At 42.4% G+C, this 21169-nt stretch overlaps 1 protein-coding gene across 1 annotated transcript; it reads right to left on the bottom strand.

Moving 5' to 3' along the window:
• Positions 1–33: 33 nt before the first annotated feature.
• Positions 34–10456, bottom strand: GATAD1 (GATA zinc finger domain containing 1). Its single transcript, XM_060629271.3, has 5 exons — positions 10031–10456; positions 9117–9242; positions 7418–7477; positions 3753–3936; positions 34–1423 (listed from the first exon to the last, which is right to left on the bottom strand). The coding sequence occupies exons 1-5, from the start codon at positions 10280–10282 to the stop codon at positions 1233–1235; spliced, it is 813 nt and encodes a 270-aa protein (XP_060485254.1). The 5' UTR covers positions 10283–10456; the 3' UTR covers positions 34–1232.
• Between the last annotated feature and the right edge of the window lie 10713 nt (positions 10457–21169).

Genomic DNA, 21169 nt, shown 5'->3' with positions numbered 1-21169 from the left:
TTAAATGTTTAAATGAAATAAATCCAAAGTGAATACAATATGAAAAATACATTTTAATCCAAAAGTTTGAATATTGGCACTTAGCTATTTACAATAGTATTTACAACAAATTTTACTGTAACTTTTGTAGAGATAACTATGTACACAGAGCTATCTACAGTTGCTTGCTTCTAACATACAAACCATCACTGTGTAGAAAAATGTGAACAGGTAAAACTGCTACAACTCAAAATCACTATGATTAAATAAGATTCTGACAAATTTTCCTGGAGTTGAAAAATGCTGGTTAAGTCATGACAGAATTGGAGGCACGAGTGTATGGTCCCCACTTCTTCCCATTTTCACATTGTTGTCCCCTTACTTAGCTGGCCTGCATTTGAAGTAAAACTTATACCTGAATTCTGGACAATTTCATAGAAAACAGGGCTTCTAAGTCTAAGACTTTGTTTTAGGCCTGTTACTATGACTCTATAGCAGATGGTAGACTTTTTGAAGATATTAAATGCTTATGGCCCATTAATCATTTTTATGACTGCCAAAAGGTTGTTCTAATGGTAGTCAAGAAACTACCAAGTGGGATGCCTGAACACTAGGTGTCTCCTATGTGCTTTTCATGAAGTTCAGTCTGCTCTACAAAATTTTATTGTTTGATTGGAAACCTTAGTTTGAGAAAGGGAGGTAAAAACAATGAAGAATGAGCAGCTCTGTTAAGATCAACAAAATAATTCTGAATCTGTTTGCTGCAGAATAAAGTTTTAAAAAGCCCAGGCTAATACAATCATCCACCTATCAGTTTCTTTAAGGTTTAAGTGGCCAAGAGTGTACCTAGCATTTTCTAGATGAGAAAATAAAGCTTGTGTAACTTTGTGATAGATACAGTTGGTCATAGCTATATTTTATTTAAGTCCTTAGTCAGAAATCTAAACCTTAATTACCGTTTTGTTCTTGTAGAAAAATACAATCCATTTAGAGAAATACAATCCATGGAGAAAAATAGATACCACCTGTTCCTAATGGTCTCCCTGGAAATTATAGCCTTTGCCTGTAATTTAATTCCTTGTTATCCCTTTTCACTTTCCAAGTGACTAGTAATAAATAAGCTACTGGTTACTGGGTAGTAGAGAAAAACTTCTTAGTCTTCTTTCCATCTAGGAATTTCATGAAAGGAATATGTGGCAAGTCTTAGAGTACTATGAATCCAAGATAACTGGAAGTAAGTTTTACTTTCTAAACTACAAATGGTTGGCAACTGTTTCCTTAATAGTGATTGCAGGAGTAGGTCCAACATGAGTCCATATATAGCCCTTCTCTGGTCTGGTTGGAACCGTGGGAAATGGTGATGAACGTGACTTGAAATATTCAGAAGGTGCGTGACACACAAATTCCAAGTATTCCATCTTCCTTGGAAGATCCTCCTCTGGTCCTAAAAGGCAGTCAGTGGAAAGATTAAATATCTTTCGAACATATATGTCATTTTCACAAAGGGTTAAAATTCCTAAATGGTAGGGCAAACCACTCTGGTGACCTGACATTAGTCCTTGACACATGTATTACTCTGAAGTCACTCTCCACTACTTTTTCTACTTTACCTGTTTAACTCCCCCGAACAGTGACTCAATATAGGAAGGACTCTAAAAATATTAGCACACCAGTGTTTATTATCATGTGCCCATACTGTTCTAAGTACTACACATACACGGATACTTTGAGTCCTCACAACTTTGCTTGGAGGAAGGCACTATTATTATTCCTGTACTATGTATCAGGAAAATGAGGCAAGAGAGATTAAGGAACTTGCTCAGGGCCACACAACTAGTAAGTGCTTGGCTATGAGTCCAGACAGTCTGGCGCCAGCACCTGTGTTCTGAATCTCTATGCCATACTTCCCACTCTAGTATCTGAGGATTAGAGGAGGAGGTGGGAGAGGAGCCCCAGCGGTGATTCTTCACATCACCGCCTCTGCTGAGAACCCAGTCCTAGAAGTCAGGGAGATGAAAGTCCACTCTTCTATGTACCTACAACCAGAAGACTTAGAACTGATTGTGTATCAAGCTTCACCCATAGGTGAGAATAACAGCAGTAGTTATTTGTCCCTGAGTTCCCTCTGGAAAAAACGAAAAACCCTTCATATGAAAAGTAATGCAAGTTCACTGCAGAAAGGTTGAAAATACGGGGTAATTTAAAAACTCTGAACACGTTTTAAACTGTATTAATCAGCAACTTCTTCCTGCAAGTCTATGAGAAACATTTATACCACTTCTTTTGTCAGCTTTGAAATGCATAAAAGTACAGTGGCTGCCATTCCAACTGTACACAATGACATCATAAACGTCTAGGATGAATATGTGTGACATGTGGAGGGATACGTAATGAAAATTTGTTAAGATGCCAGAAATAATAGAGACAGTTGCTTTTCAAATTATTTTTAACTAGATTTTTATAAGTCAATATGCCTAAATAAGCCTAACTCCTGAGCAATAAATTCTTTTAATAGAGTTTAACCTGGGTCGCTCAGAAAAATCTTATCCACATCACTTGTTAGTAGGTATGTATTGCCCTAACTCAAAAACTGATAGCACTCAAACCCCAACTACATAAAATATCTTTCATATTTTCTATCAAGTTCTTTCCTTTTTAACATTTAATGATGCTTATGTTTCTTTGCCATGGACTGAGTTATAGTCCCACAAATTCATATGTTGAGGTCCTAACCCCTGAAGTGATGGTGTTTAGAGATGGGGCCTTTAGGGAGATAATTAAGGTTAAATGAGGTCATAGGTGGAAATGCAAGCTGGTGCAGCCACTCTGGAAAACAGTATGGAGGTTCCTCAAAAAACTAAAAATAGAACTACCCTACGACCCAGCAATTGCACTACTAGGCATTTATCCACGGGATACAGGTGTGCTGTCTCTAAGGGACACACGCACCCCAATGTTTATGGCAGCACTATCAACAACAGCCAAAGTTTGGAAAAAGCCCAAATGTCCATCGATGAATGAATGGATAAAGAAGATGTGGTGTATATATATACAATGGAATATTACTCGGCAATTAAAAAGAATGAAATCTTGCCATTTGCAACTACATGGATGGAGTTGGGAGGTATTATGCTAAGTGAAATTAGTCAGAGAAAGACAAAAATCATATGACTTAACTCATATGAGGACTTTAAGAGACAAAACAGATGACCATGAGAGAAGGGAAGCAAAAATAATATAAAAACAGGGAGGGGGACAAAACAGAAGAGACTCTTCAATATGGAGAACAAACTGAGGGTTACTGGAGGGGTTGTGGGAGGGGGGATGGGTTTAATGGGTAAGGGGCACTAAAGAATCTAGTCCTGAAATCATTGTTGTACTATATGCTAACTAATTTGGATGTAAATTTAAAAAAATTAAAAAAAAAAACAAGTTAATGAAAAAAAAAATGAGGTCATAGGGTAGAGCCCTGATTTGCTAGGACTGATGTTCTTCTAAGGAGAGGAAGAGACACTAGGAGTGTGCACACACAGAGGAAAGGCCATTTGAGGTCTTAGGGAGAAGGTGGTGCCTACAAGCCAGGAAGAAAGCTCTTATCAGAAAGTGATCTTGACAGCACCTTGATCTTCAACTTCTGGCCTCCAGCATTGTGAGAAAACAGGTTTTGTGTTTATGGCACTCAGCCTGTGCTATTTTGTTATGGCAGCCTGAGCAGACTAATACATTCCTTTATGTAATAGTGGAGACTTACCTGTGCCACTTGTCATACTCACCGATGATGTAGGATGCAGGATCAAACTGGCCCCGGGGGCTAGAGAGGGTGGGAATGAGCCACGTCAGTGCGGCACTCTTCTCGCAATACTGGTCCTGGATGAAGCCCCTGATCTGAGCATAGTAGGGCTTTCCATCTTGTTCATCAATCACAGAAACAACGTCTCCAATTTGGTAATAGACTCCCTGGGGGAGACAGAAGATAACCCCATATTTGAAGTAAAAATAAAAACCACAGCTATGAACTGAAACCTCCTTAACATGAAATAAACAGTTTGCAAAGTGGTCAGTAAAACACCTTTGAGATGTTCTAATATGCATCAACATTTACACTGTTGATGCCAATCCTGAAGTTTTTCACTCTTGAATGAAAATTACACACACATGAAACTTGTATCTGGAGGAAACATTTATTATTTATAATGACACTTTGATTTCATATCAGAATTTTCATATCAGATTTTCATATCAGACTTGCTGAAGGCTACATAAGGCAGAGAACGCAGCTGGGGCTCCTTTATCAGCTCAGTGGTCCTTCTCTGTCCTGTACTGAAAAGCATTGCTTCCTGGATGAGAATATGCTCTACACATCTCCCTCATTGGCGTCCATAAAGAAAACGGACATGACAAATTCAAACCCAAAGAAATGACAGAAACTCTTCTGATTATAGTCAGTCTTCAGGATAGGTCTTTTCCCATTCACTTTGATATCCTCCCACAAGACAATTACCTGTATGTCTTTTTTTAATGTATTTTTTATTTATATTTATTTTTTTTAATGTTTATCTTTGGGGGGGAGTGCAGAGAGAATGGGAGACACAGAATCAGAAGCAGGCTCCAGATTCTGAGCTGTCTGCACAGAGCCTGACGCTCCAACTCACAGACTGCGAGATCATGACTTGAGTCAAAGTTGGATGCTTAACCGACTGAGCCACCCAGGTGCTCCTCAAGGCCTCATGTCTTATCCCCACGCTACTTCACAGCCAACTAACTAATCTGTACATGTCCTGTGTCTAGCCCTCCCTATGACTCTGTCTGCTATCTGTTATGTTTTCTCCCCTAGGTCTTGAAAAGGAAATAATCTCTCCTTCCAACACCTATAATGGCTGATCCAAATGATACTCAGCACTTCCTTAGGTACGTGTGGTTCTCAGCTGGTGAAGGAATCCTTGACTTGCAGGAACCAAGTGTGATTTATCACTGCTTCACTCAAAATAGGGCCTTGGCAGCCGGTAAAGCCATTAAAGATATTGTGCGTCTCAACCCTAAAAATAATTCTGAAGAAATACTTGCAGTGAGTGAACTGTGACAGGAGTTTCTCCAGGTGGATACTTCATTCATGTGTCTAAGGCTGACTGCTGTATGTAGATCACTATGGACAGGTAGGGTTAATGGGGGCTACCATCTGCTACTTCCTAGTTCACATCCATCATCATCTGGTCCTTGTAGACACTACTCAAAGTTCTTTGTCATATAAATACTTTACACTTATGGTTTACTTTGTCTACACATAGAATCATTATTCCCAAATTACCAATGATTAGTTTGTTTTTTCACACATAAAAAAACAGGACCTTGCTTATCATAGGCACTCAAATATATGCTTAATGAATATTAACTCAAAATATATAATCATGTGAAAACAGAACTGCAAGGCAAAGACAATATCTTGGTGAAAGATTCCAATGGCAAGCAGTACCTGGCACATGGTAAGTGTTTATTAACATGTGTTGTGTATGTACCTACATAGAGCAATGGACGTGACTAAGGTACTTGATCTAAAGAGTCCCTTCATTTGCAGGGAGGTTTCAGGGTTTTTGGCAGACAAGAAAGAAGGTCAACACAATATACTGAAGAACACTGGATTAGGAGTAAGCAGAGTGGTTCATGGAGCTCTTTTGCCCCAGGAAGGCCATTTAACCATCTGGGGTCTTGGCTGCCCATACTCTTGGCCATCAGACCCAGTGGTTCCCACTCAGCTCCCCCTAGCATGCCTGATCTGGACTCCAGTTCAACAGATGGCAGTGACCTTTTAACTCTCCTGCCCTGGCGCTGACCACAGTGGCACTGCAGCGATGGCCTCTGCAGTACTGGGTATGATATCTGCAGCATTACCCGAATATCTGTTGCACTTTGTCCTTATTGTTTAACAAATGTGGATGGTAGACAGCAATAAGAAATCCTGATACTTGTGATAACAGGTCCCACATGCCATTGCCTTTTTGTCAGTTGAGACATGCGTGGAAATCACTAGTACACTAAATCCTTAGCCAAACCAGTTGCTTCTTTTTTTTTTTAAGTTTATTTATTTAAGTAAACCCCACATCCAGTGTGGAGATCCCCAAGATCAAGAGCCACATGCTCTTCTGACTGAGCCAGCCAGGTGCCCCCCAAACCAGCTGCTTCTGGACTCAATCTGTAAACTGTATGTTCAGCTGTGAGAGTGATACACAAATTTGAAAACATGATGGATATCAATTTCTACTCTTCATTGAGTGCTTACTCTGCTAAGTGCTTAACATACATGATCTTGCTTGACCCACTGAGGTAGCTGCTATTTACAATCCCTATTTTATAGATGAAGAAACACAAGAGAGGTTGCCACACAGCCACTTGCCAGTGCAGCCAGGAGCCGAGGTCGCTCCATGACTTGTTGACTATTTTATCTTTGACAAGTTCATTAATTTCCCTGTGCCTCACTATTTTCATCCATAAAGTGGGAATAACAGCAGCACTTCATGGAGGGGATTGAATGAAGTAAAGCATGTGACATGCTCACCTCGGTGGCTGATGCATAGCAAGCACATGCTAAACTTCAGCTATTTTATTCTTAACAATGATGAAAGGCTGGAAATACAGGACAGATGTTTGCCTGTGTATACAGACTGTTAGTCTAGGCTAACAAAAAAAAAAGGTACACAGTATAACACTTGAGTTTCTCAGCGTTTGGTCCACTTCAGTCAGGTATGAAGCACTAATTTGTGTCACTGCCCCCCAAAAGATAATTCAGACCCCAAAACATCAACAATATTTAATGGCTGCTGCCTGTGCCAGGCCTGCAGGTTTTGGGGCTCTTTTCTATGTTGCAACTGCTTTCCTAAGGCTTCTGGTTAAAAAATAACAATAGGTCATGTCTCTCCGGAGTAGCAGATGTCTGTGGGCTTTGGATCCCAGGAAACCTGACTTCCTCACTCTTGTATCAAAACATTTTGGACTCTTTCACCATGGACTTCTAGTAGATGTTAATCACCACCACTATCCTTATTCCTCTCACTTCTCCTTAAAGGCATTTTAGAATCTCTGTGCCTCCTCTACCCACCAGATATCAGGTCTATACAATCTCTACTAGTCCAAGCCCCTACTCTGCTTTTCACACAGTGACTGTCACAGTGACTAGGATGGTTCACTCTTTCATGACTCCACACTATACGTTAGCATTTTGAGATACTTAAAATAGTTAAAAATAACACGTTTCAATAAGCAACTACCCCTCAGCTCTGGATGAGATGTCTTATACCAGCCACCTATGAGGGAAAATAGTTTAGAAAAGAACAAAAAATAATCACATACCGTACAGAGGAGCAGAGACCTTTGGACTAACCCAACATTTGGCAGCATATCACACAACAGGTCCAAATCTTCCCTCAGTGACCCTACAGGTGCTTACCTTGTAGAAGATCGATTCTGCAGTGATTATAGTGGAAACAGACTCAGGAGCTTTGATGGGCTAGGAAAAAAACCAAAAGCAAACATATTAGCACATTCATAGTGTTATTATTATATGTGTGTAGTGTGTATAGACATTTTCCCAGCCATCTATGAGAATTCTGTAACTTCAGAAATCCTAAATCTATTTATTGACAAGGAGTGCAATAAAAAGACAAATGATTTTCTGAATGTAGTGGCAAGGCAGTTTGAATATTTCCACGGCTATTTCTGCTACCAGCAGCTTAAAAATTGCTGAGAACCAAAGCGCAAGCTTCTGATTATGCTGCTTAGATTCACTGCATGCACTCTCAAAGCTTTATTACATAGTAACATTCTAGTTATAAAAATATCCTGGCTCCGATGGCCTGGGCATGATAGGAGTGGAAGTCATAAAAAATGTGTAGGTTAACACAAGGTGAAAAAGTGTCTCCTTTGAAGACATTTTCCATCTCAGCTTATCTGTGGAACTACTAGGATACTCATTGTCATCAGAAGTAATTTTCTAGCAAGGCTGAACTAAGGCTATATGAAGCTTCCTTGGGAGTTCTTAGTAAATTTGTCACCACCCAACCATTCCTGAAATCCCTTCTAAAGCTGCAGTATATGCTGTGTGCCACAACACAAAAACCAGGCCTCCCCAAATATGTCTTGGCATCATCCTTGAAGAAAGGGGTTGCTAGAGAAATTGATACTGAAATAACTGCAGGGCATATTCAGCCACACATGAGAGGAAAATATGTGTTTAAGTGACACAACTATAGTCAAATGCACATTTACTTAACATGCTTTGTCTAGTCAATAAATGCCTCATTTTAAGAAAACTAAATTATAAAAGTCTTAAGTAAATTAGGGGCAACTCTTCTCAATGGGAAAAGAATCTGCAATCTGCACAAGAATATACTGCAGGGCCCCTCTGTGTTTTACAAATGAATATGACCAACTTCAGAAATGCCTTTGCAGGTAAGTGAAACATTCCCGTTCTGAAAGAACACCATACTAAGGTTTATTTTATTTTTTTCACTATACTAAGGTTTAAAAAAAGTAGTCTACATTTGTGTTTGGCCATTTTCCCCTTGTGTTTACAAAAATCCTGAGTATTTAACTGCAAAAAAAGGCGCTTTCAACTACCCCCAGCACAAGTCTGTCAACCATCTATCTTCTTATAGCAGAAGAAGGAAAGGTTAGCAAAATATTTGATTCATATTCATCAAACTGATCATCATAAATCAGTAAGATACATTTTCTGGGGCTGTAATAACAAACGTAAGTGAATAAGTTACGGTATTATTTACTTCAATCTTTAAAGAATAAAAAGAAATTTTTTTTTTTTCCTGATATACCTGGTGATACCAAGAACCATAATCCCACCTCCTCCTTTGCACAGAGGACCCAATAAAATGCATTTGAGGCTTAGGTTTCTTTTAGACTCATATTTTATATTTCCCAGTGGAAACAATTAAAAGCTAAAAAAGAGAGAAAGGATATTATTAACTATAAACAGTAAGCCTCCTGCAACAGTGTTAACTTCCTTTCAGGTAGTGTGGACCACTCCCCAGAATACTGCAAAAGCGAAGTCCAAATGAGAGATGAAGGCAGTGACAGACACACTACACACACAATGCCATTACCGTAAAAGACACTGTCCACAATCATCTTACATTTTTTAATTTAAAAATATGTCTTCTCCCTTTTCCTTTGGTGGAAACTTTCTTTTCAGCAGCTGGAGCAGATTTGTATTTAGTGTTTCTCAGCCGAGCAGACCTCCTGTGAATTTCCTGCTTACTCTGTTATATAAACAATTAAAGAACAAAAAAGATAAATAAAATTATAGAAAGACTGCTGTCCCGATACAACCATCTTACAATGACTCCAGAGTACGCACTTTATGCTGATTTATAAAAATTAAGTAAAAATGTACCTTTTCCTTTTATGCTGGGTAATCACAGGAACTGGGCTAATTAGAACGCCCTGGGCAAGCATCTCCATAGCCTCCAAAAACGTGTGAACTACTTAAAGAAGGGCAGGGGGGCAGGAGTGCGAGTAAGTCTAGGCCAAGGCAAGAACTATTCATTTGTTGACATTTATAGTAGTGAACAACCCTTAACGACTGAACTCTCCAGGGCGAGGGTTAGTTAGGTATGGCACTTCCTACAATGGAATACTTATGCTGCCATTTAAAGCAATGACAATGATATTACTTAATATGACATAATGGTAAAATCACTTTAACAGAGAAAGGTCCAGTAGCGTGATCCTGTTTAGTGTCTGTGTATACGTGTGTGTATATTGAGATGTCTGGTTACTCCTGCAACTGTTATTACAATGAGGGCGATTTCTGAAGGGTTTTTAATTTTCTTACTTTCTGTACACTTTCAATTTCTGAAAATAACAAAAGGTGCTTACGATGGGCCAAATCAACGAAGATCTTTTCGTGGTGGGAGGAGGCGGCCCGCTCTAGCAGGGTCCCACGGTCGGGGAAGGCCCCAGTGCGCGCCCCCTCCCCGCCCGGCCGGCCTCCGCCCACCTCAAGCCCAGTCGGCCTCCGCCTGCGGGAGGGGCCATTGGAGCTCACCTGCTTGCCGCCCCCGCCCCCGTTGCTCTGCGGAGGGGCAGCAGAGGTGCTAGCGAAGGTCGCTGCGCCGAAGCTGCCACCGCCGCTGCTGCCCCCCGTCCCGCCAGTCGCCCCTGTGCCGGCGCCCCCGCCGCCCGCGCCGCCCCGGCCCGTGCAGTGGTGGCAGAGGATCTCCCCTTGCGGGCCCTTCTTCCACATAGAGGACGACGTGGTCTTGCAGACGCTGCAGGTAGGCTTCAGGCCCAGTGGCATCGTGGCGGGCTCGGGCGGCCCCCGCGGGCGCAGCGACACGGGAATGGCGACCGCCGGCCCGGGCCGCCCGCTGGTCGGCCCGCCACTCCCAGCGACAGGAAGAGCGGCGCGGGCGCCGAGCTGTCCACGAAGGGACCAGAGCGCGGCCGCTGCCCCCTGGAGGCAGGAAGGCGGTTCCACCCGCTCTGCGCGGGACACCTACACCCGGAGGCTCTCAGCGCCGGGAGGTGGGCTCGGAGGCGGGACCCGGCCTGGGAAACTTCCGGCGATGGGCGGGGCCTGCGCGGCGATGGCCTGCCCTCCCATGACCGGAAGTGCCCCACCCGGGATTTCTGGAATTGGACCCTTGATCTCCTACTAGGGGAACTGATCTCCTACTAGGGCAGACTTTTGCAAACTTTTTGGCCTTAGGCATGGGACTAGCAGGTAAAATGCAGAATGCCAAATTAAATTTGAATTTCAGATAATATTTTGGTATGGGTGTATCCCATGCAGTATTTGTTTATCTGAAATTCAGATTTAACTGGGTGTGCTGTATTTTTATTTGCTAAATCTGGCACTCCTACTGAGGACCCCTTTACGGTCTTAAAAATTATAATTTAGAACCCCCTCTCCCCCGCGCCCCCCAATACTCTTGTTTACAGGAGTTACATCCATAGACATTTATGCATTAGGAGTTGAAATACATTTTATTTTATTTATTTTTATTTTTATTTTTTTATTTCTTTTTTCAATATATGAAATTTATTGTCAAATTGGTTTCCATACAACACCCAGTGCTCATCCCAAAAGGTGCCCTCCTCAATGCCCATCACCCAACCTCCTCTCCCTCCCACCCCCCATCAACCCTCAGTTTGTTCTCAGTTTTTAAGAGTCTCTTATGCTTTGGCTCTCTCCCACTCTAACCTCTTTTTTTTTTTTTTTTTCTTCCCCTCCCCCATGGGTTTCTGTTAAGTTTCTCAGGATCCACATAAGAGTGAAAACATATGGTATCTGTCTTTCTCTGTATGGCTTATTTCACTTAGCATCACACTCTCCAGTTCCATCCACATTGCTACAAAGAGCCATATTTCGTTCTTTCTCATTGCCATGTACTACTCCATTGTGTATATAAACCACAATTTCTTTATCCATTCATCCGTTGATGGACATTTAGGCTCTTTCCATAATTTGGCTATTGTTGAGAGTGCTGCTATAAACATTGGGGTACAAGTGCCCCTATGCATCAGTACTCCTGTATCCTTTGGGTTAATTCCTAGCAGTGCTATTGCTGGGTCATAGGGTAGGTCTATTTTTGATTTTCTGAGGAACCTCCACACTGTTTTCCAGAGTGGCTGCACCAATTTGCATTCCCACCAACAGTGCAAGAGGGTTCCCGTTTCTCCACATCCTCTCCAGCATCTATAGTCTCCTGATTTGTTCATTTTGGCCACTCTGACTGGCGTGAGGTGATATCTGAGTGTGGTTTTGATTTGTATTTCCCTGATAAGGAGCAACATTGAGCATCTTTTCATGTGCCTGTTGGCCATCCGGATGTCTTCTTTAGAGAAGTGTCTATTCATGTTTTCTGCCCATTTCTTCACTGGGTTATTTGTTTTTCGGGTGTGGAGTTTGGTGAGCTCTTTATCGATTTTAGATACTAGCCCTTTGTCCAATATGTCATTTGCAAATATCTTTTCCCATTCCGTTGGTTGCCTTTTAGTTTTGTTGGTTGTTTCCTTTGCTGTGCAGAAGCTTTTTATCTTCATAAGGTCCCAGTAATTCACTTTTGCTTTTAATTCCCTTGCCTTTGGGGTTGTGTCAAGTAAGAGATTGCTACGGCTGAGGTCAGAGAGGTCTTTTCCTGCTTTCTCCTCTAGGGTTTTGATGGTTTCCTGTCTCACATTCAGGTCCTTTATCCATTTGGAGTTTATTTTTGTGAATGGTGTGAGAAAGTGGTCTAGTTTCAACCTTCTGCATGTTGCTGTCCAGTTCTCCCAGCACCATTTGTTGAAGAGACTGTCTTTTTTCCATTGGATGTTCTTTCCTGCTTTGTCAAAGATTAGTTGGCCAGACGTTTGTGGGTCTAGTTCTGGGGTTTCTATTCTATTCCATTGGTCTGTGTGTCAGTTTTTGTGCCAATACCATGCTGTCTTGATGACAGCTTTGTAGTAGAGGCTAAAGTCTGGGATCGTGATGCCTCCCTCTTTGGTCTTCTTCTTCAAAATTACTTTGGCTATTTGGGGCCTTTTGTGGTTCCATATGAATTTTAGGATTGCTTGTTCCAGTTTCGAGAAAAATGCTGGTGCAATTTTGATTGGGATTGCATTGAGTGTGTAGATAGCTTTGGGTAGTATTGACATTTTGACAATATTTATTCTTCCAATCCATGAGCACGGAATGTTTTTCCATTTCTTTATATCTTCTTCAATTTCCTTCATAAGCTTTCTATAGTTTTCAGCATACAGATCTGTTACATCTTTGGTTAGCTTTATTCCTAGGTATTTTATGCTTCTTGGTGCAGTTGTGAATGGGATCAGTTTCTTTAGTTGTCTTTCTGTTGCTTCATTGTTAGTGTATAAGAATGCAACTGACTTCTGTACATTGATTTTGTATCCTGCAACTTTGCTGAATTCATGTATCAGTTCTAGCAGACTTTTGGTGGAGTCTATTGGATTTTCCATGTATAGTATCATGTCATCTGCAAAAAGTGAAAGCTTGACTTCATCTTTGCCCATTTTGATGCCTTTGATTTCCTTTTGTTGTCTGATTGCTGATGCTAGAACTTCCAACACTATGTTAAACAACAGCGGTGAGAGTGGGCATCCCTGTCGTGTTCCTGATCTCAGGGAAAAAGCTCTCAGTTTTTCCCCATTGAGGGTGATGTTAGCTGTGGGCTTTTCATGTATGGCTTTTATGATGTTTAAGTATGTTCCTTCTATCCCGACTTTCTCAAGGGTTTTTATTAAGAAAGGTGCTGAATCTTGTCAAAGGCCTTTTCTGCATCGATTGACAGGATCATATAGTTCTTATCTTTTCTTTTATTAATGTGATGTATCACGTTGATTGATTTGCAAATGTTGAACCAGCCCTGCATCCCAGGAATGAACCCCACTTGATCATGGTGAATAATTCTTTTTATATGTTGTTGAATTCGATTTGCTAGTATCTTGTTGAGAATTTTTGCATCCATATTCATCAGGGATATTGGCCTGTAGTTCTCTTTTTTTACTGGGTCTCTGTCTGGTTTAGGAATCAAAGTAATACTGGCTTCATAGAATGAGTCTGGAAGTTTTCCTTCCCTTTCTATTTCTTGGAATAGCTGAGAAGGATAGGTATTATCTCTGCTTTAAACGTCTGGTAGAACTCCCCTGGGAAGCCATCTGGTCCTGGACTCTTATTTGTTGGGAGATTTTTTTTTTTTTTTTTTTTTTTAAATTTTTTTTTTTCAACGTTTTTTATTTATTTTTGGGACAGAGAGAGACAGAGCATTAACGGGGGAGGGGCAGAGAGAGAGGGAGACACAGAATCGGAAACAGGCTCCAGGCTCCGAGCCATCAGCCCAGAACCTGACGCGGGGCTCGAACTCACGGACCGCGAGATCGTGACCTGGCTGAAGTCGGACGCTTAACCGACTGCGCCACCCAGGCGCCCCGGGAGATTTTTGATAACCGATTCAATTTCTTCGCTGGTGATGGGTCTGTTCAAGCTTTCTTTTTTTTTTTTTTAATTTTTTTTTTAACGTTTATTTATTTTTGAGACAAAGAGAGACAGAGCATGAACGGGAGAGGGGCAGAGAGAGAGGGAGACACAGAATCGGAAGCAGGCTCCAGGCTCCAAGCCATCAGCCCAGAGCCCGACGCGGGGCTCGAACTCACTGACCGCGAGATCCCGACCTGAGCTGAAGTCGGCCGCTCAACCGACTGAGCCACCCAGACGCCCCCTGTTCAAGCTTTCTATTTCCTCCTGATTGAGTTTTGGAAGCGTGTGGGTGTTTAGGAATTTGTCCATTTCTTCCAGGTTGTCCAATTTGTTGGCATATAATTTCTCATAGTATTCCCTGATAATTGTTTGTATCTCTGAGGGATTGGTTGTAATGATTCCATTTTCATTCATGATTTTATCTATTTGGGTCATCTCCCTTTTCTTTTTGAGAAGCCTGGCTAGAGGTTTGTCAATTTTGTTTATTTTTTCAAAAAACCAACTCTTGGTTTCGTTGATCTGCTCTACAGTTTTTTTAGATTCTATATTGTTTATGTCTGCTCTGATCTTTATTATTTCTCTTCTTCTGCTGGGTTTAGGCTGTCTTTGCTGTTCTGCTTCTATTTCCTTTAGGTGTGCTGTTAGATTTTGTATTTGGGATTTTTCTTGTTTCTTGAGATAGGCCTGGATTGCAATATATTTTCCTCTCAGGACTGCCTTCACTGCATCCCAAAGCGTTTGGGTTGTTGTATTTTCATTTTCGTTTGTTTCCATATATTTTTTAATTTCTTCTCTAATTGCCTGTTGACCCACTCATTCTTTAGTAGGGTGTTCCTTAACCTCCATGCTTTTGGAGGTTTTCCAGACTTTTTCCTGTGGTTGATTTCAAGTTTCATAGCATTGTGGTCTGAAAGTATGTATGGTATGATTTCAATTCTTATATACTTATGAAGGGCTGTTTTGTGACCCAGTATGTGATCTATCTTGGAGAATGTTCCATGTGCACTTGAGAAGAAAGTATATTCTGTGGTTTTGGGATGCAGAGTTCTAAATGTATCTGTCAAGTCCATCTGATCCAATGTATCATTCAGGGCCCTTGTTTCTTTATTGACCATGTGTCTAGATGATCTATCCATTTCTGTAAGTGGAGTGTTAATGTCCCCTGCAATTACCACATCCTTATCAATAAGGTTGTTTATGTTTATGAGTAGTTGTTTTATATATTTGGGGGCTCCCGTATTCGGCGCATAGACATTTATAATTGTTAGCTCTTCCTGATGGATAGACCCTGTAATTATTATATAATGCCCTTCTTCATCTCTTGTTACAGCCTTTAATTTAAAGTCTAGTTTGTCTGATATAAGTGTGGCTACTCCAGCTTTCTTTTGGCTTCCAGTGACATGATAAATAGTTCTCCATCCCCTCACTCTCAATCTGAAGGTGTCCTCAGGTCTAAAATGAGTCTCTTGTAGACAGCAAATAGATGGGTCTTGTTTTTTTATCCATTCTGATACCCTATGTCTTTTGGTTGGCGCATTTAATCCATTTACATTCAGTGTTATTATAGAAAGATACGGGTTTAGAGTCATTGTGATGTCTGTATGTTTTATGCTTGTAGCGATGTCTCTGGTACTTTGTCTCACAGGATCCCCCTTAGGATCTCTTGTAGGGCTGGTTTAGTGGTGACGAATTCCTTCAGTTTGTGTTTGTTTGGGAAGACCTTTATCTCTCCGTCTATTCTAAATGACAGACTTGCTGGATAAAGGATTCTCGGCTGCATATTTTTTCTGTTCAACACATTGAAGATCTCCTGCCATTCCTTTCTGGCCTGCCAAGTTTCAAAAGAGAGATCAGTCACGAGTCTTATAGGTCTCCCTTTATATGTGAGGGCACGTTTATCCCTTGCTGCTTTCAGAATTTTCTCTTTATCCTTGTATTTTGCCAGTTTCACTATGATATGTCGTGCAGAAGATCGATTCAAGTTATGTCTGAAGGGAGTTCTCTGTGCCTCTTGGATTTCAATGCCTTTTTCCTTCCCCAGTTCACGGAAGTTCTCAGCTATTATTTCTTCAAGTACACCTTCGGCACCTTTCCCTCTCTCTTCCTCCTCTGGGATACCAATTATGCGTATATTATTTCTTTTTAGTGTATCACTTAATTCTCTAATTTTCCCCTCATACTCCTGGATTTTTTTATCTCTCTTTTTCTCAGCTTCCATTTTTTCCATAATTTTATCTTCTAGTTCACCTATTCTCTCATCTGCCTCTTCAATCCGAGCCATTGTCATTTCCATTTTATTTTGCATCTCGTTTAAAGCGTTTTTCAGCTCCTCCTGGATGTTCCTTAGTCCCTTGATCTCTGTAGCAAGAGATTCTCTGCTGTCCTCTATACTGTTTTCAAGCCCAGCGATTAATTTTATGACTATTATTCTAAATTCACTTTGTTATATTATTTAAATCCTTTTTGATCAGTTCATTAGCTGTTGTTATTTCCTGGAGATTCTTTTGAGAGGAATTCTTCCGTTTGGTCATTTTGGATAGTCCCTGGAGTGGTGCAGACCTGCAGGGCACTTCCCCTGTGCTGTGTTGTATAACTGGAGTTGGTGGGCGGGCTGCAGTCAGACCTGATGTCTGCCCCCAGCCCACCACTGGGGCCACAGTCAGACCGGTGTGTGCCTTCTCTTCCCCTCTCCTAGGGGCAGGATTCACTGTGGGGTGGTGTGGCCCATCTGGGATACTTGCACACTGCCAGGCTTGTGGTGCTGAGGATCTGACGTATTAGCTGGGGTGGGTAGGCAAGGTGTACGGGGGCAGGAGGAGTAGGCTTAGTTCGCTTCCCCTTAGGTGATCCACTTTAGGAGGGGCCCTGTGGCAGCAGGAGGGAGTCAGACCCGCTGCCGGAGGGTGGCTCTGCAGAAGCACAGTGTTGGGTGTTTGCACGGAGCAAGCAAGTTCCCTGGCAGGAACTGGTTCCCTTTGGGATTTTGGCTGGGGGATGGGCAAGGGAGATGGCGCTGGCGAGCGCCTTTGTTCCCCGCCAAACTAAGCTCTGTCGTCCCGGGGCTCAGCAACTCTCCCTCCCTTTGTCCTCCAGCCTTCCCGCTTTCCTAGCAGAGCTGTTAACTTATGACTTCCCAGATGCTAAGTCGCGGTTGCTGTTGGAACACACTCCATCCGGCCCCTCCGCTTTTGCAAGCCAGACTCGGGGGCTCTGCTTGGCCGGCAGGCTGCCCCTCTACCCCGGCTCCCTCCCGCCAGTCCGTGTAGCGTGCACCGTCTCGCCGCCCTTCCTACCCTCTTCCATGGGCCTCTCGTCTGCGCTTGGCTCCAGACACTCCGTTCTGCTAGTCTTCTGGAGGTTTTCTGGGTTATTTAGGCAGGTGTAGGTGGAATCTAAGTGATCAGCAGGACACGTGGTGAGCCCAGCGTCCTCCTATGCCGCCATCTTCTCCACCCACATTTTCTGAAATACATTTTAAAGACTACGATGTCAAGCATGTGTTCATTAGCTGTTGGGTGTTGATGTCGTCACACGCCCTGTAGCCTCTGATCTTGAGCACTCCACTGAAAGCATGAGAGTGGAAAGGCAAATAACTGGCTTGGCCTTGTTGGAAACACTTTTGACCAGGAGGACCTTCAGAAAGGGTCTTGGGGCCTCCCTGGGCCACACTGGCGAACAGCTGACCTAGTACGAGGGCATTATGACAAGCCAGCCCCCTTCTATTAATATTGCCAGTCAAACAGGCTTCACCAGGCAAAGGGGTCTCTGCTTTTCAGCCTCACTTCATAGTGTAGTGGTTGCATACCTGTCTTCAAGACCCTGGGTTTTCTAGGTTTGATATACTTGGAGAGATCTCAATGAGTATGTTGGTGGCATCTCCCAAGGAGAAAAAGAAGACAACTATACTGAAAGGCTATGATATCACAAAATCTCATTTAGTGCTTATGACAACCCTGAAAGGAGTTATTATCCCTATTTTATTGTTAACTGATGATTAACGGAGGACCATGATTTGGACCCGCTGCAGGCACATAGCCTCTGCTCTGGCACCACATCTGGAAAGACCTTCAAAGCAGGCTGTGGCTCAGGCATTCTTGCTCTGAGTCTAGGTTTCCCCAATAGTAGAACAAAATAGTAACTACTTTCCAGGACCGTTCTGGGGATTAAGACCAAGTGTAAAAATGGTTGAGAAAAATAGGTAAGGACTATTGTCTCCTCATTTTAGAATAGTGCATTCTGTGAAGGGCACCTAGGTGGTAAATTTCATGCCCCCTAATACATCTCTCCGTCTCCTAATGTACTTCTCTTTGCAGTTCATCTGCAGATTAGTCCCTCTCTTTCACTGAGAACCTTGACCCCTGGATCACCAGCTTCCTCTCCACCATAGGACACCATCCTGGGTTGGGTCAACATCCACATGTGTGAAAACACCCAACACTGTTTCCTCCATTCCTCCTCAGCCCATATCTCCATCTCCTGTTTTTGTCAGCTCCTACAGCTCCTGGTCATCTCCTTCTGAGATCATCAGGAAGAACTACATTTCCCTCCCTTTTATCACAAAGTAACTGGCCACCAAATCAAGAAATAGAACATTACCACCATGAAAGCCCCTACTTACCCCTTATCCAGAAATAACCAGGGTATTGGCCTCAGACACCATAGATTTTGTATATTCCCCTTGTTGGGTTAAGAAAGTTGCCTTCTGGTTCTACTTTCATCAGAAATGTATACAGTTTTATCAAATAGTTTTCTCTATGAGATGATCACAATGTTTTTTCTTCTTTATCAATGTGTGTGGATAACACGGGTAGATTTCTGAATGTTAAACTAACATTACAACTCCTGGAATGAATCCAACTTAGTTGTGATACACCATCCTTTTCACATATTGCTGGATTTGGTTCAGTAATATTTTTCAAATTTTGTGCCTATGTTCATGAGATGGGCTTATAATTTCCTTTCTTGTAATATCTTTGTCAAATTTTTGCATCAAGATTATGTTGGCCAAAGTAAGGACTTAGGATTTCATTCTGAGTGACACATGACTATTTGAGGCTCTTCTATGTGCTTATATGAAGATAAAGGAAAGAAAGCAATTTATAAAACAGTGTATAAAATATGATCATTTTGCATACATTTGAAAGCTATATGTGTGTGATGAGTATTTGTGTTAGTTGTTTAGAAAGAAAACTTGTCAGTTGATGGTAACAGAATTGGTGAGGGAGACTTTCACGTTTCATTTTGCATTGTTTGAATTCTTTTCACCACATCGCGTGTTCCTTTTATTTTTTTTTATTAAAAAACTTTTTTAATGTTTATTTTTCAGAGAGCGAGACAGAGCATGAGCAGGGAGGATAGAGAGAAAGGGAGACACAGAATTCGAAGCAGACTCCAGACTCTGAGCTGTCAGCACAGAGCCCAATGTGGGGCTCAAACCCACAAACTGCGAGATCATGATCTGAGCCGAAGTCGGACGCTTAACCGACTGAGCCACCCAGGCACCCCATGTTCCTTTTCTTTTAAAAATAGAGAAAGTATCAAATGGGAAAAAAGGAAACACAGGCAGTTTTTCAGCCTTTAAAATCCTCTCCCAGCTGGAGACAGTGTGCAGTGGATTGGGTCTAGTTCAAGGACTGGCAGCCGGATCTCCTCCTGTGGCCCAGGTCCTTGTCTGTAAAGCAAGGATGGTATTGTCCACCTTAGGGCCGTGTGAAGATTTGATCAGTTCTTGTACTTGGTTCGTAGTTCTAAGTCAATAAGTGGGGCTTCTCCCCCAAGCAGCAAAGCTGTCAGTCCTGTGCAGACGTACTAGAGTGTAACAGAGTGGTGTGCTGTGGGGACAAACTGGGCTGCTAGGCAGAGAAGGTGATGCCGTCAGGGGTGGAGAGACAAGTCAGGAGGTGAGGGAAATGGGTGGGAGAAAAGAACTCAGGAAGGCAACTCGATGTAGGCTGTGACCCAATCCCCTGCTTCCTCACTGATGCCTCAGTAAGAGCAAGAGCCACAATTGGCCAGGCTTGGCTCCCTGAGCTGCTAGAGGAGAGGTCTGAGACTGAAACAAAGACAGAGAGAGACACCCAGCCTGAACCCAAGCGAAGGGTTCAGTTGTTGCCCACAGAGACAAGTTGTACCTATGGGGATGCTTGAGAAAATTCTGTTCATGGTGTCTGTGTGTGTGTGTGTGTGTGTGTGTGTGTGTGTGAGAGAGAGAGAGAGAGAGAGAGAGAGAGCGTGCTTTGAAGAGAGAAATAAATACTTCCTAAGGTCTTAAAGTTAACACTAAGGGAAAGGAATAAAGCTTAATTCCCCAGGGAATTCTCAGTGTTGACAGTCTAATTTGCATGGTTCATTAATTTAAAGTCTTAAAATTAAAAAAAAAAGAGAGAGCAGATGCATGAAATATATCACAGGTTGGTTTCAAAGAGAATGCTATTCATCCCAGTGAATACGGGCAGCGTGGAACTCCTTGACCACTCATACCTTTGTCCTTTACATCTCAGGTGCAGAGCACCTGAGTCCCCACTTACTTACCTGTCAAAGGAGGATAATAAGAGCATATACTTCACTGGGTCAATGTGAGCATTCAGTGAGTGAGTGCATGTGAGACTGTAAACGACTTCTGCATCTGATAAGTGCCCAATTTATTAATGTTGATTCTGAGGCCAATAAGAAAGGAGGGGAGGAGGAGGAGAAAGAGGAAGAGGAGGAGGAGGGGGAAGCATTTCTTTTGACCAGATTGGTCAAGGCATTAGTTCTACTCCCCCCTGACATGTAACCTTGGGAAAATGTAGTTAACTCAAGTTGTCAACTGACGACAAACTAGGGAGAGAGATTGTGGACGAGACAGAGATGGTGCAGGAGAGGAGAGCCTAGGCAGATACTCTTGCTGACCTTTCTCTTTGTCATCCTTAGGAGAGGCATCCTGATGTCCACATTCCCCCACAGACACACCTTCCGTGTCATAACCTAATACAGTTGTACGTGTGTCCCATGGCTCCCACCCCCGCGCCTGGAAGCCTTGGACCAAGGTTTTAGGACTCTCCTTCACCTGTAGTTGGTTTTGGAGGTTCAGGGGTAGGGCCTCATTGAGACTCAGGACACAGCACATCAGCCATGACCCTTTAACCACTGTGAGTCTAAGCATAGACTTGACTCAGAGCCCCGCTCCTAGGCAGCAGGGACTCTGTCCCACCCCAGGTTCCAACT

The sequence above is a fragment of the Panthera onca genome, chromosome A2, assembly GCF_046562875.1.
Source record: "Panthera onca isolate mPanOnc1 chromosome A2, mPanOnc1 haplotype 2, whole genome shotgun sequence".
In the NCBI taxonomy this organism is placed as follows: Eukaryota; Metazoa; Chordata; class Mammalia; order Carnivora; family Felidae; genus Panthera; species Panthera onca.
Note: the sequence above shows the minus strand (reverse complement) of the source record. Positions and strands in the feature narration are given on the sequence as shown.

What these genes read in the sequence shown, in the direction of transcription:
- GATAD1 (XM_060629271.3), bottom strand. Translation starts at nt 10,282, where the DNA reads ATGCCACTGGGCCTGAAGCCTACCTGCAGCGTCTGCAAGACCACGTCG. An exon ending in ATATTTTTAAATTAAAAAAT is followed by an intron (nt 7,478 to 9,116) that starts GTAAGATGATTG and finishes TTTTTTTCCTAG; the next exon opens with CCCATCAAAGCTCCTGAGTC. An exon ending in TCCTGCATCCTACATCATCG is followed by an intron (nt 1,424 to 3,752) that starts GTGAGTATGACA and finishes ACTGCCTTTTAG; the next exon opens with GACCAGAGGAGGATCTTCCA.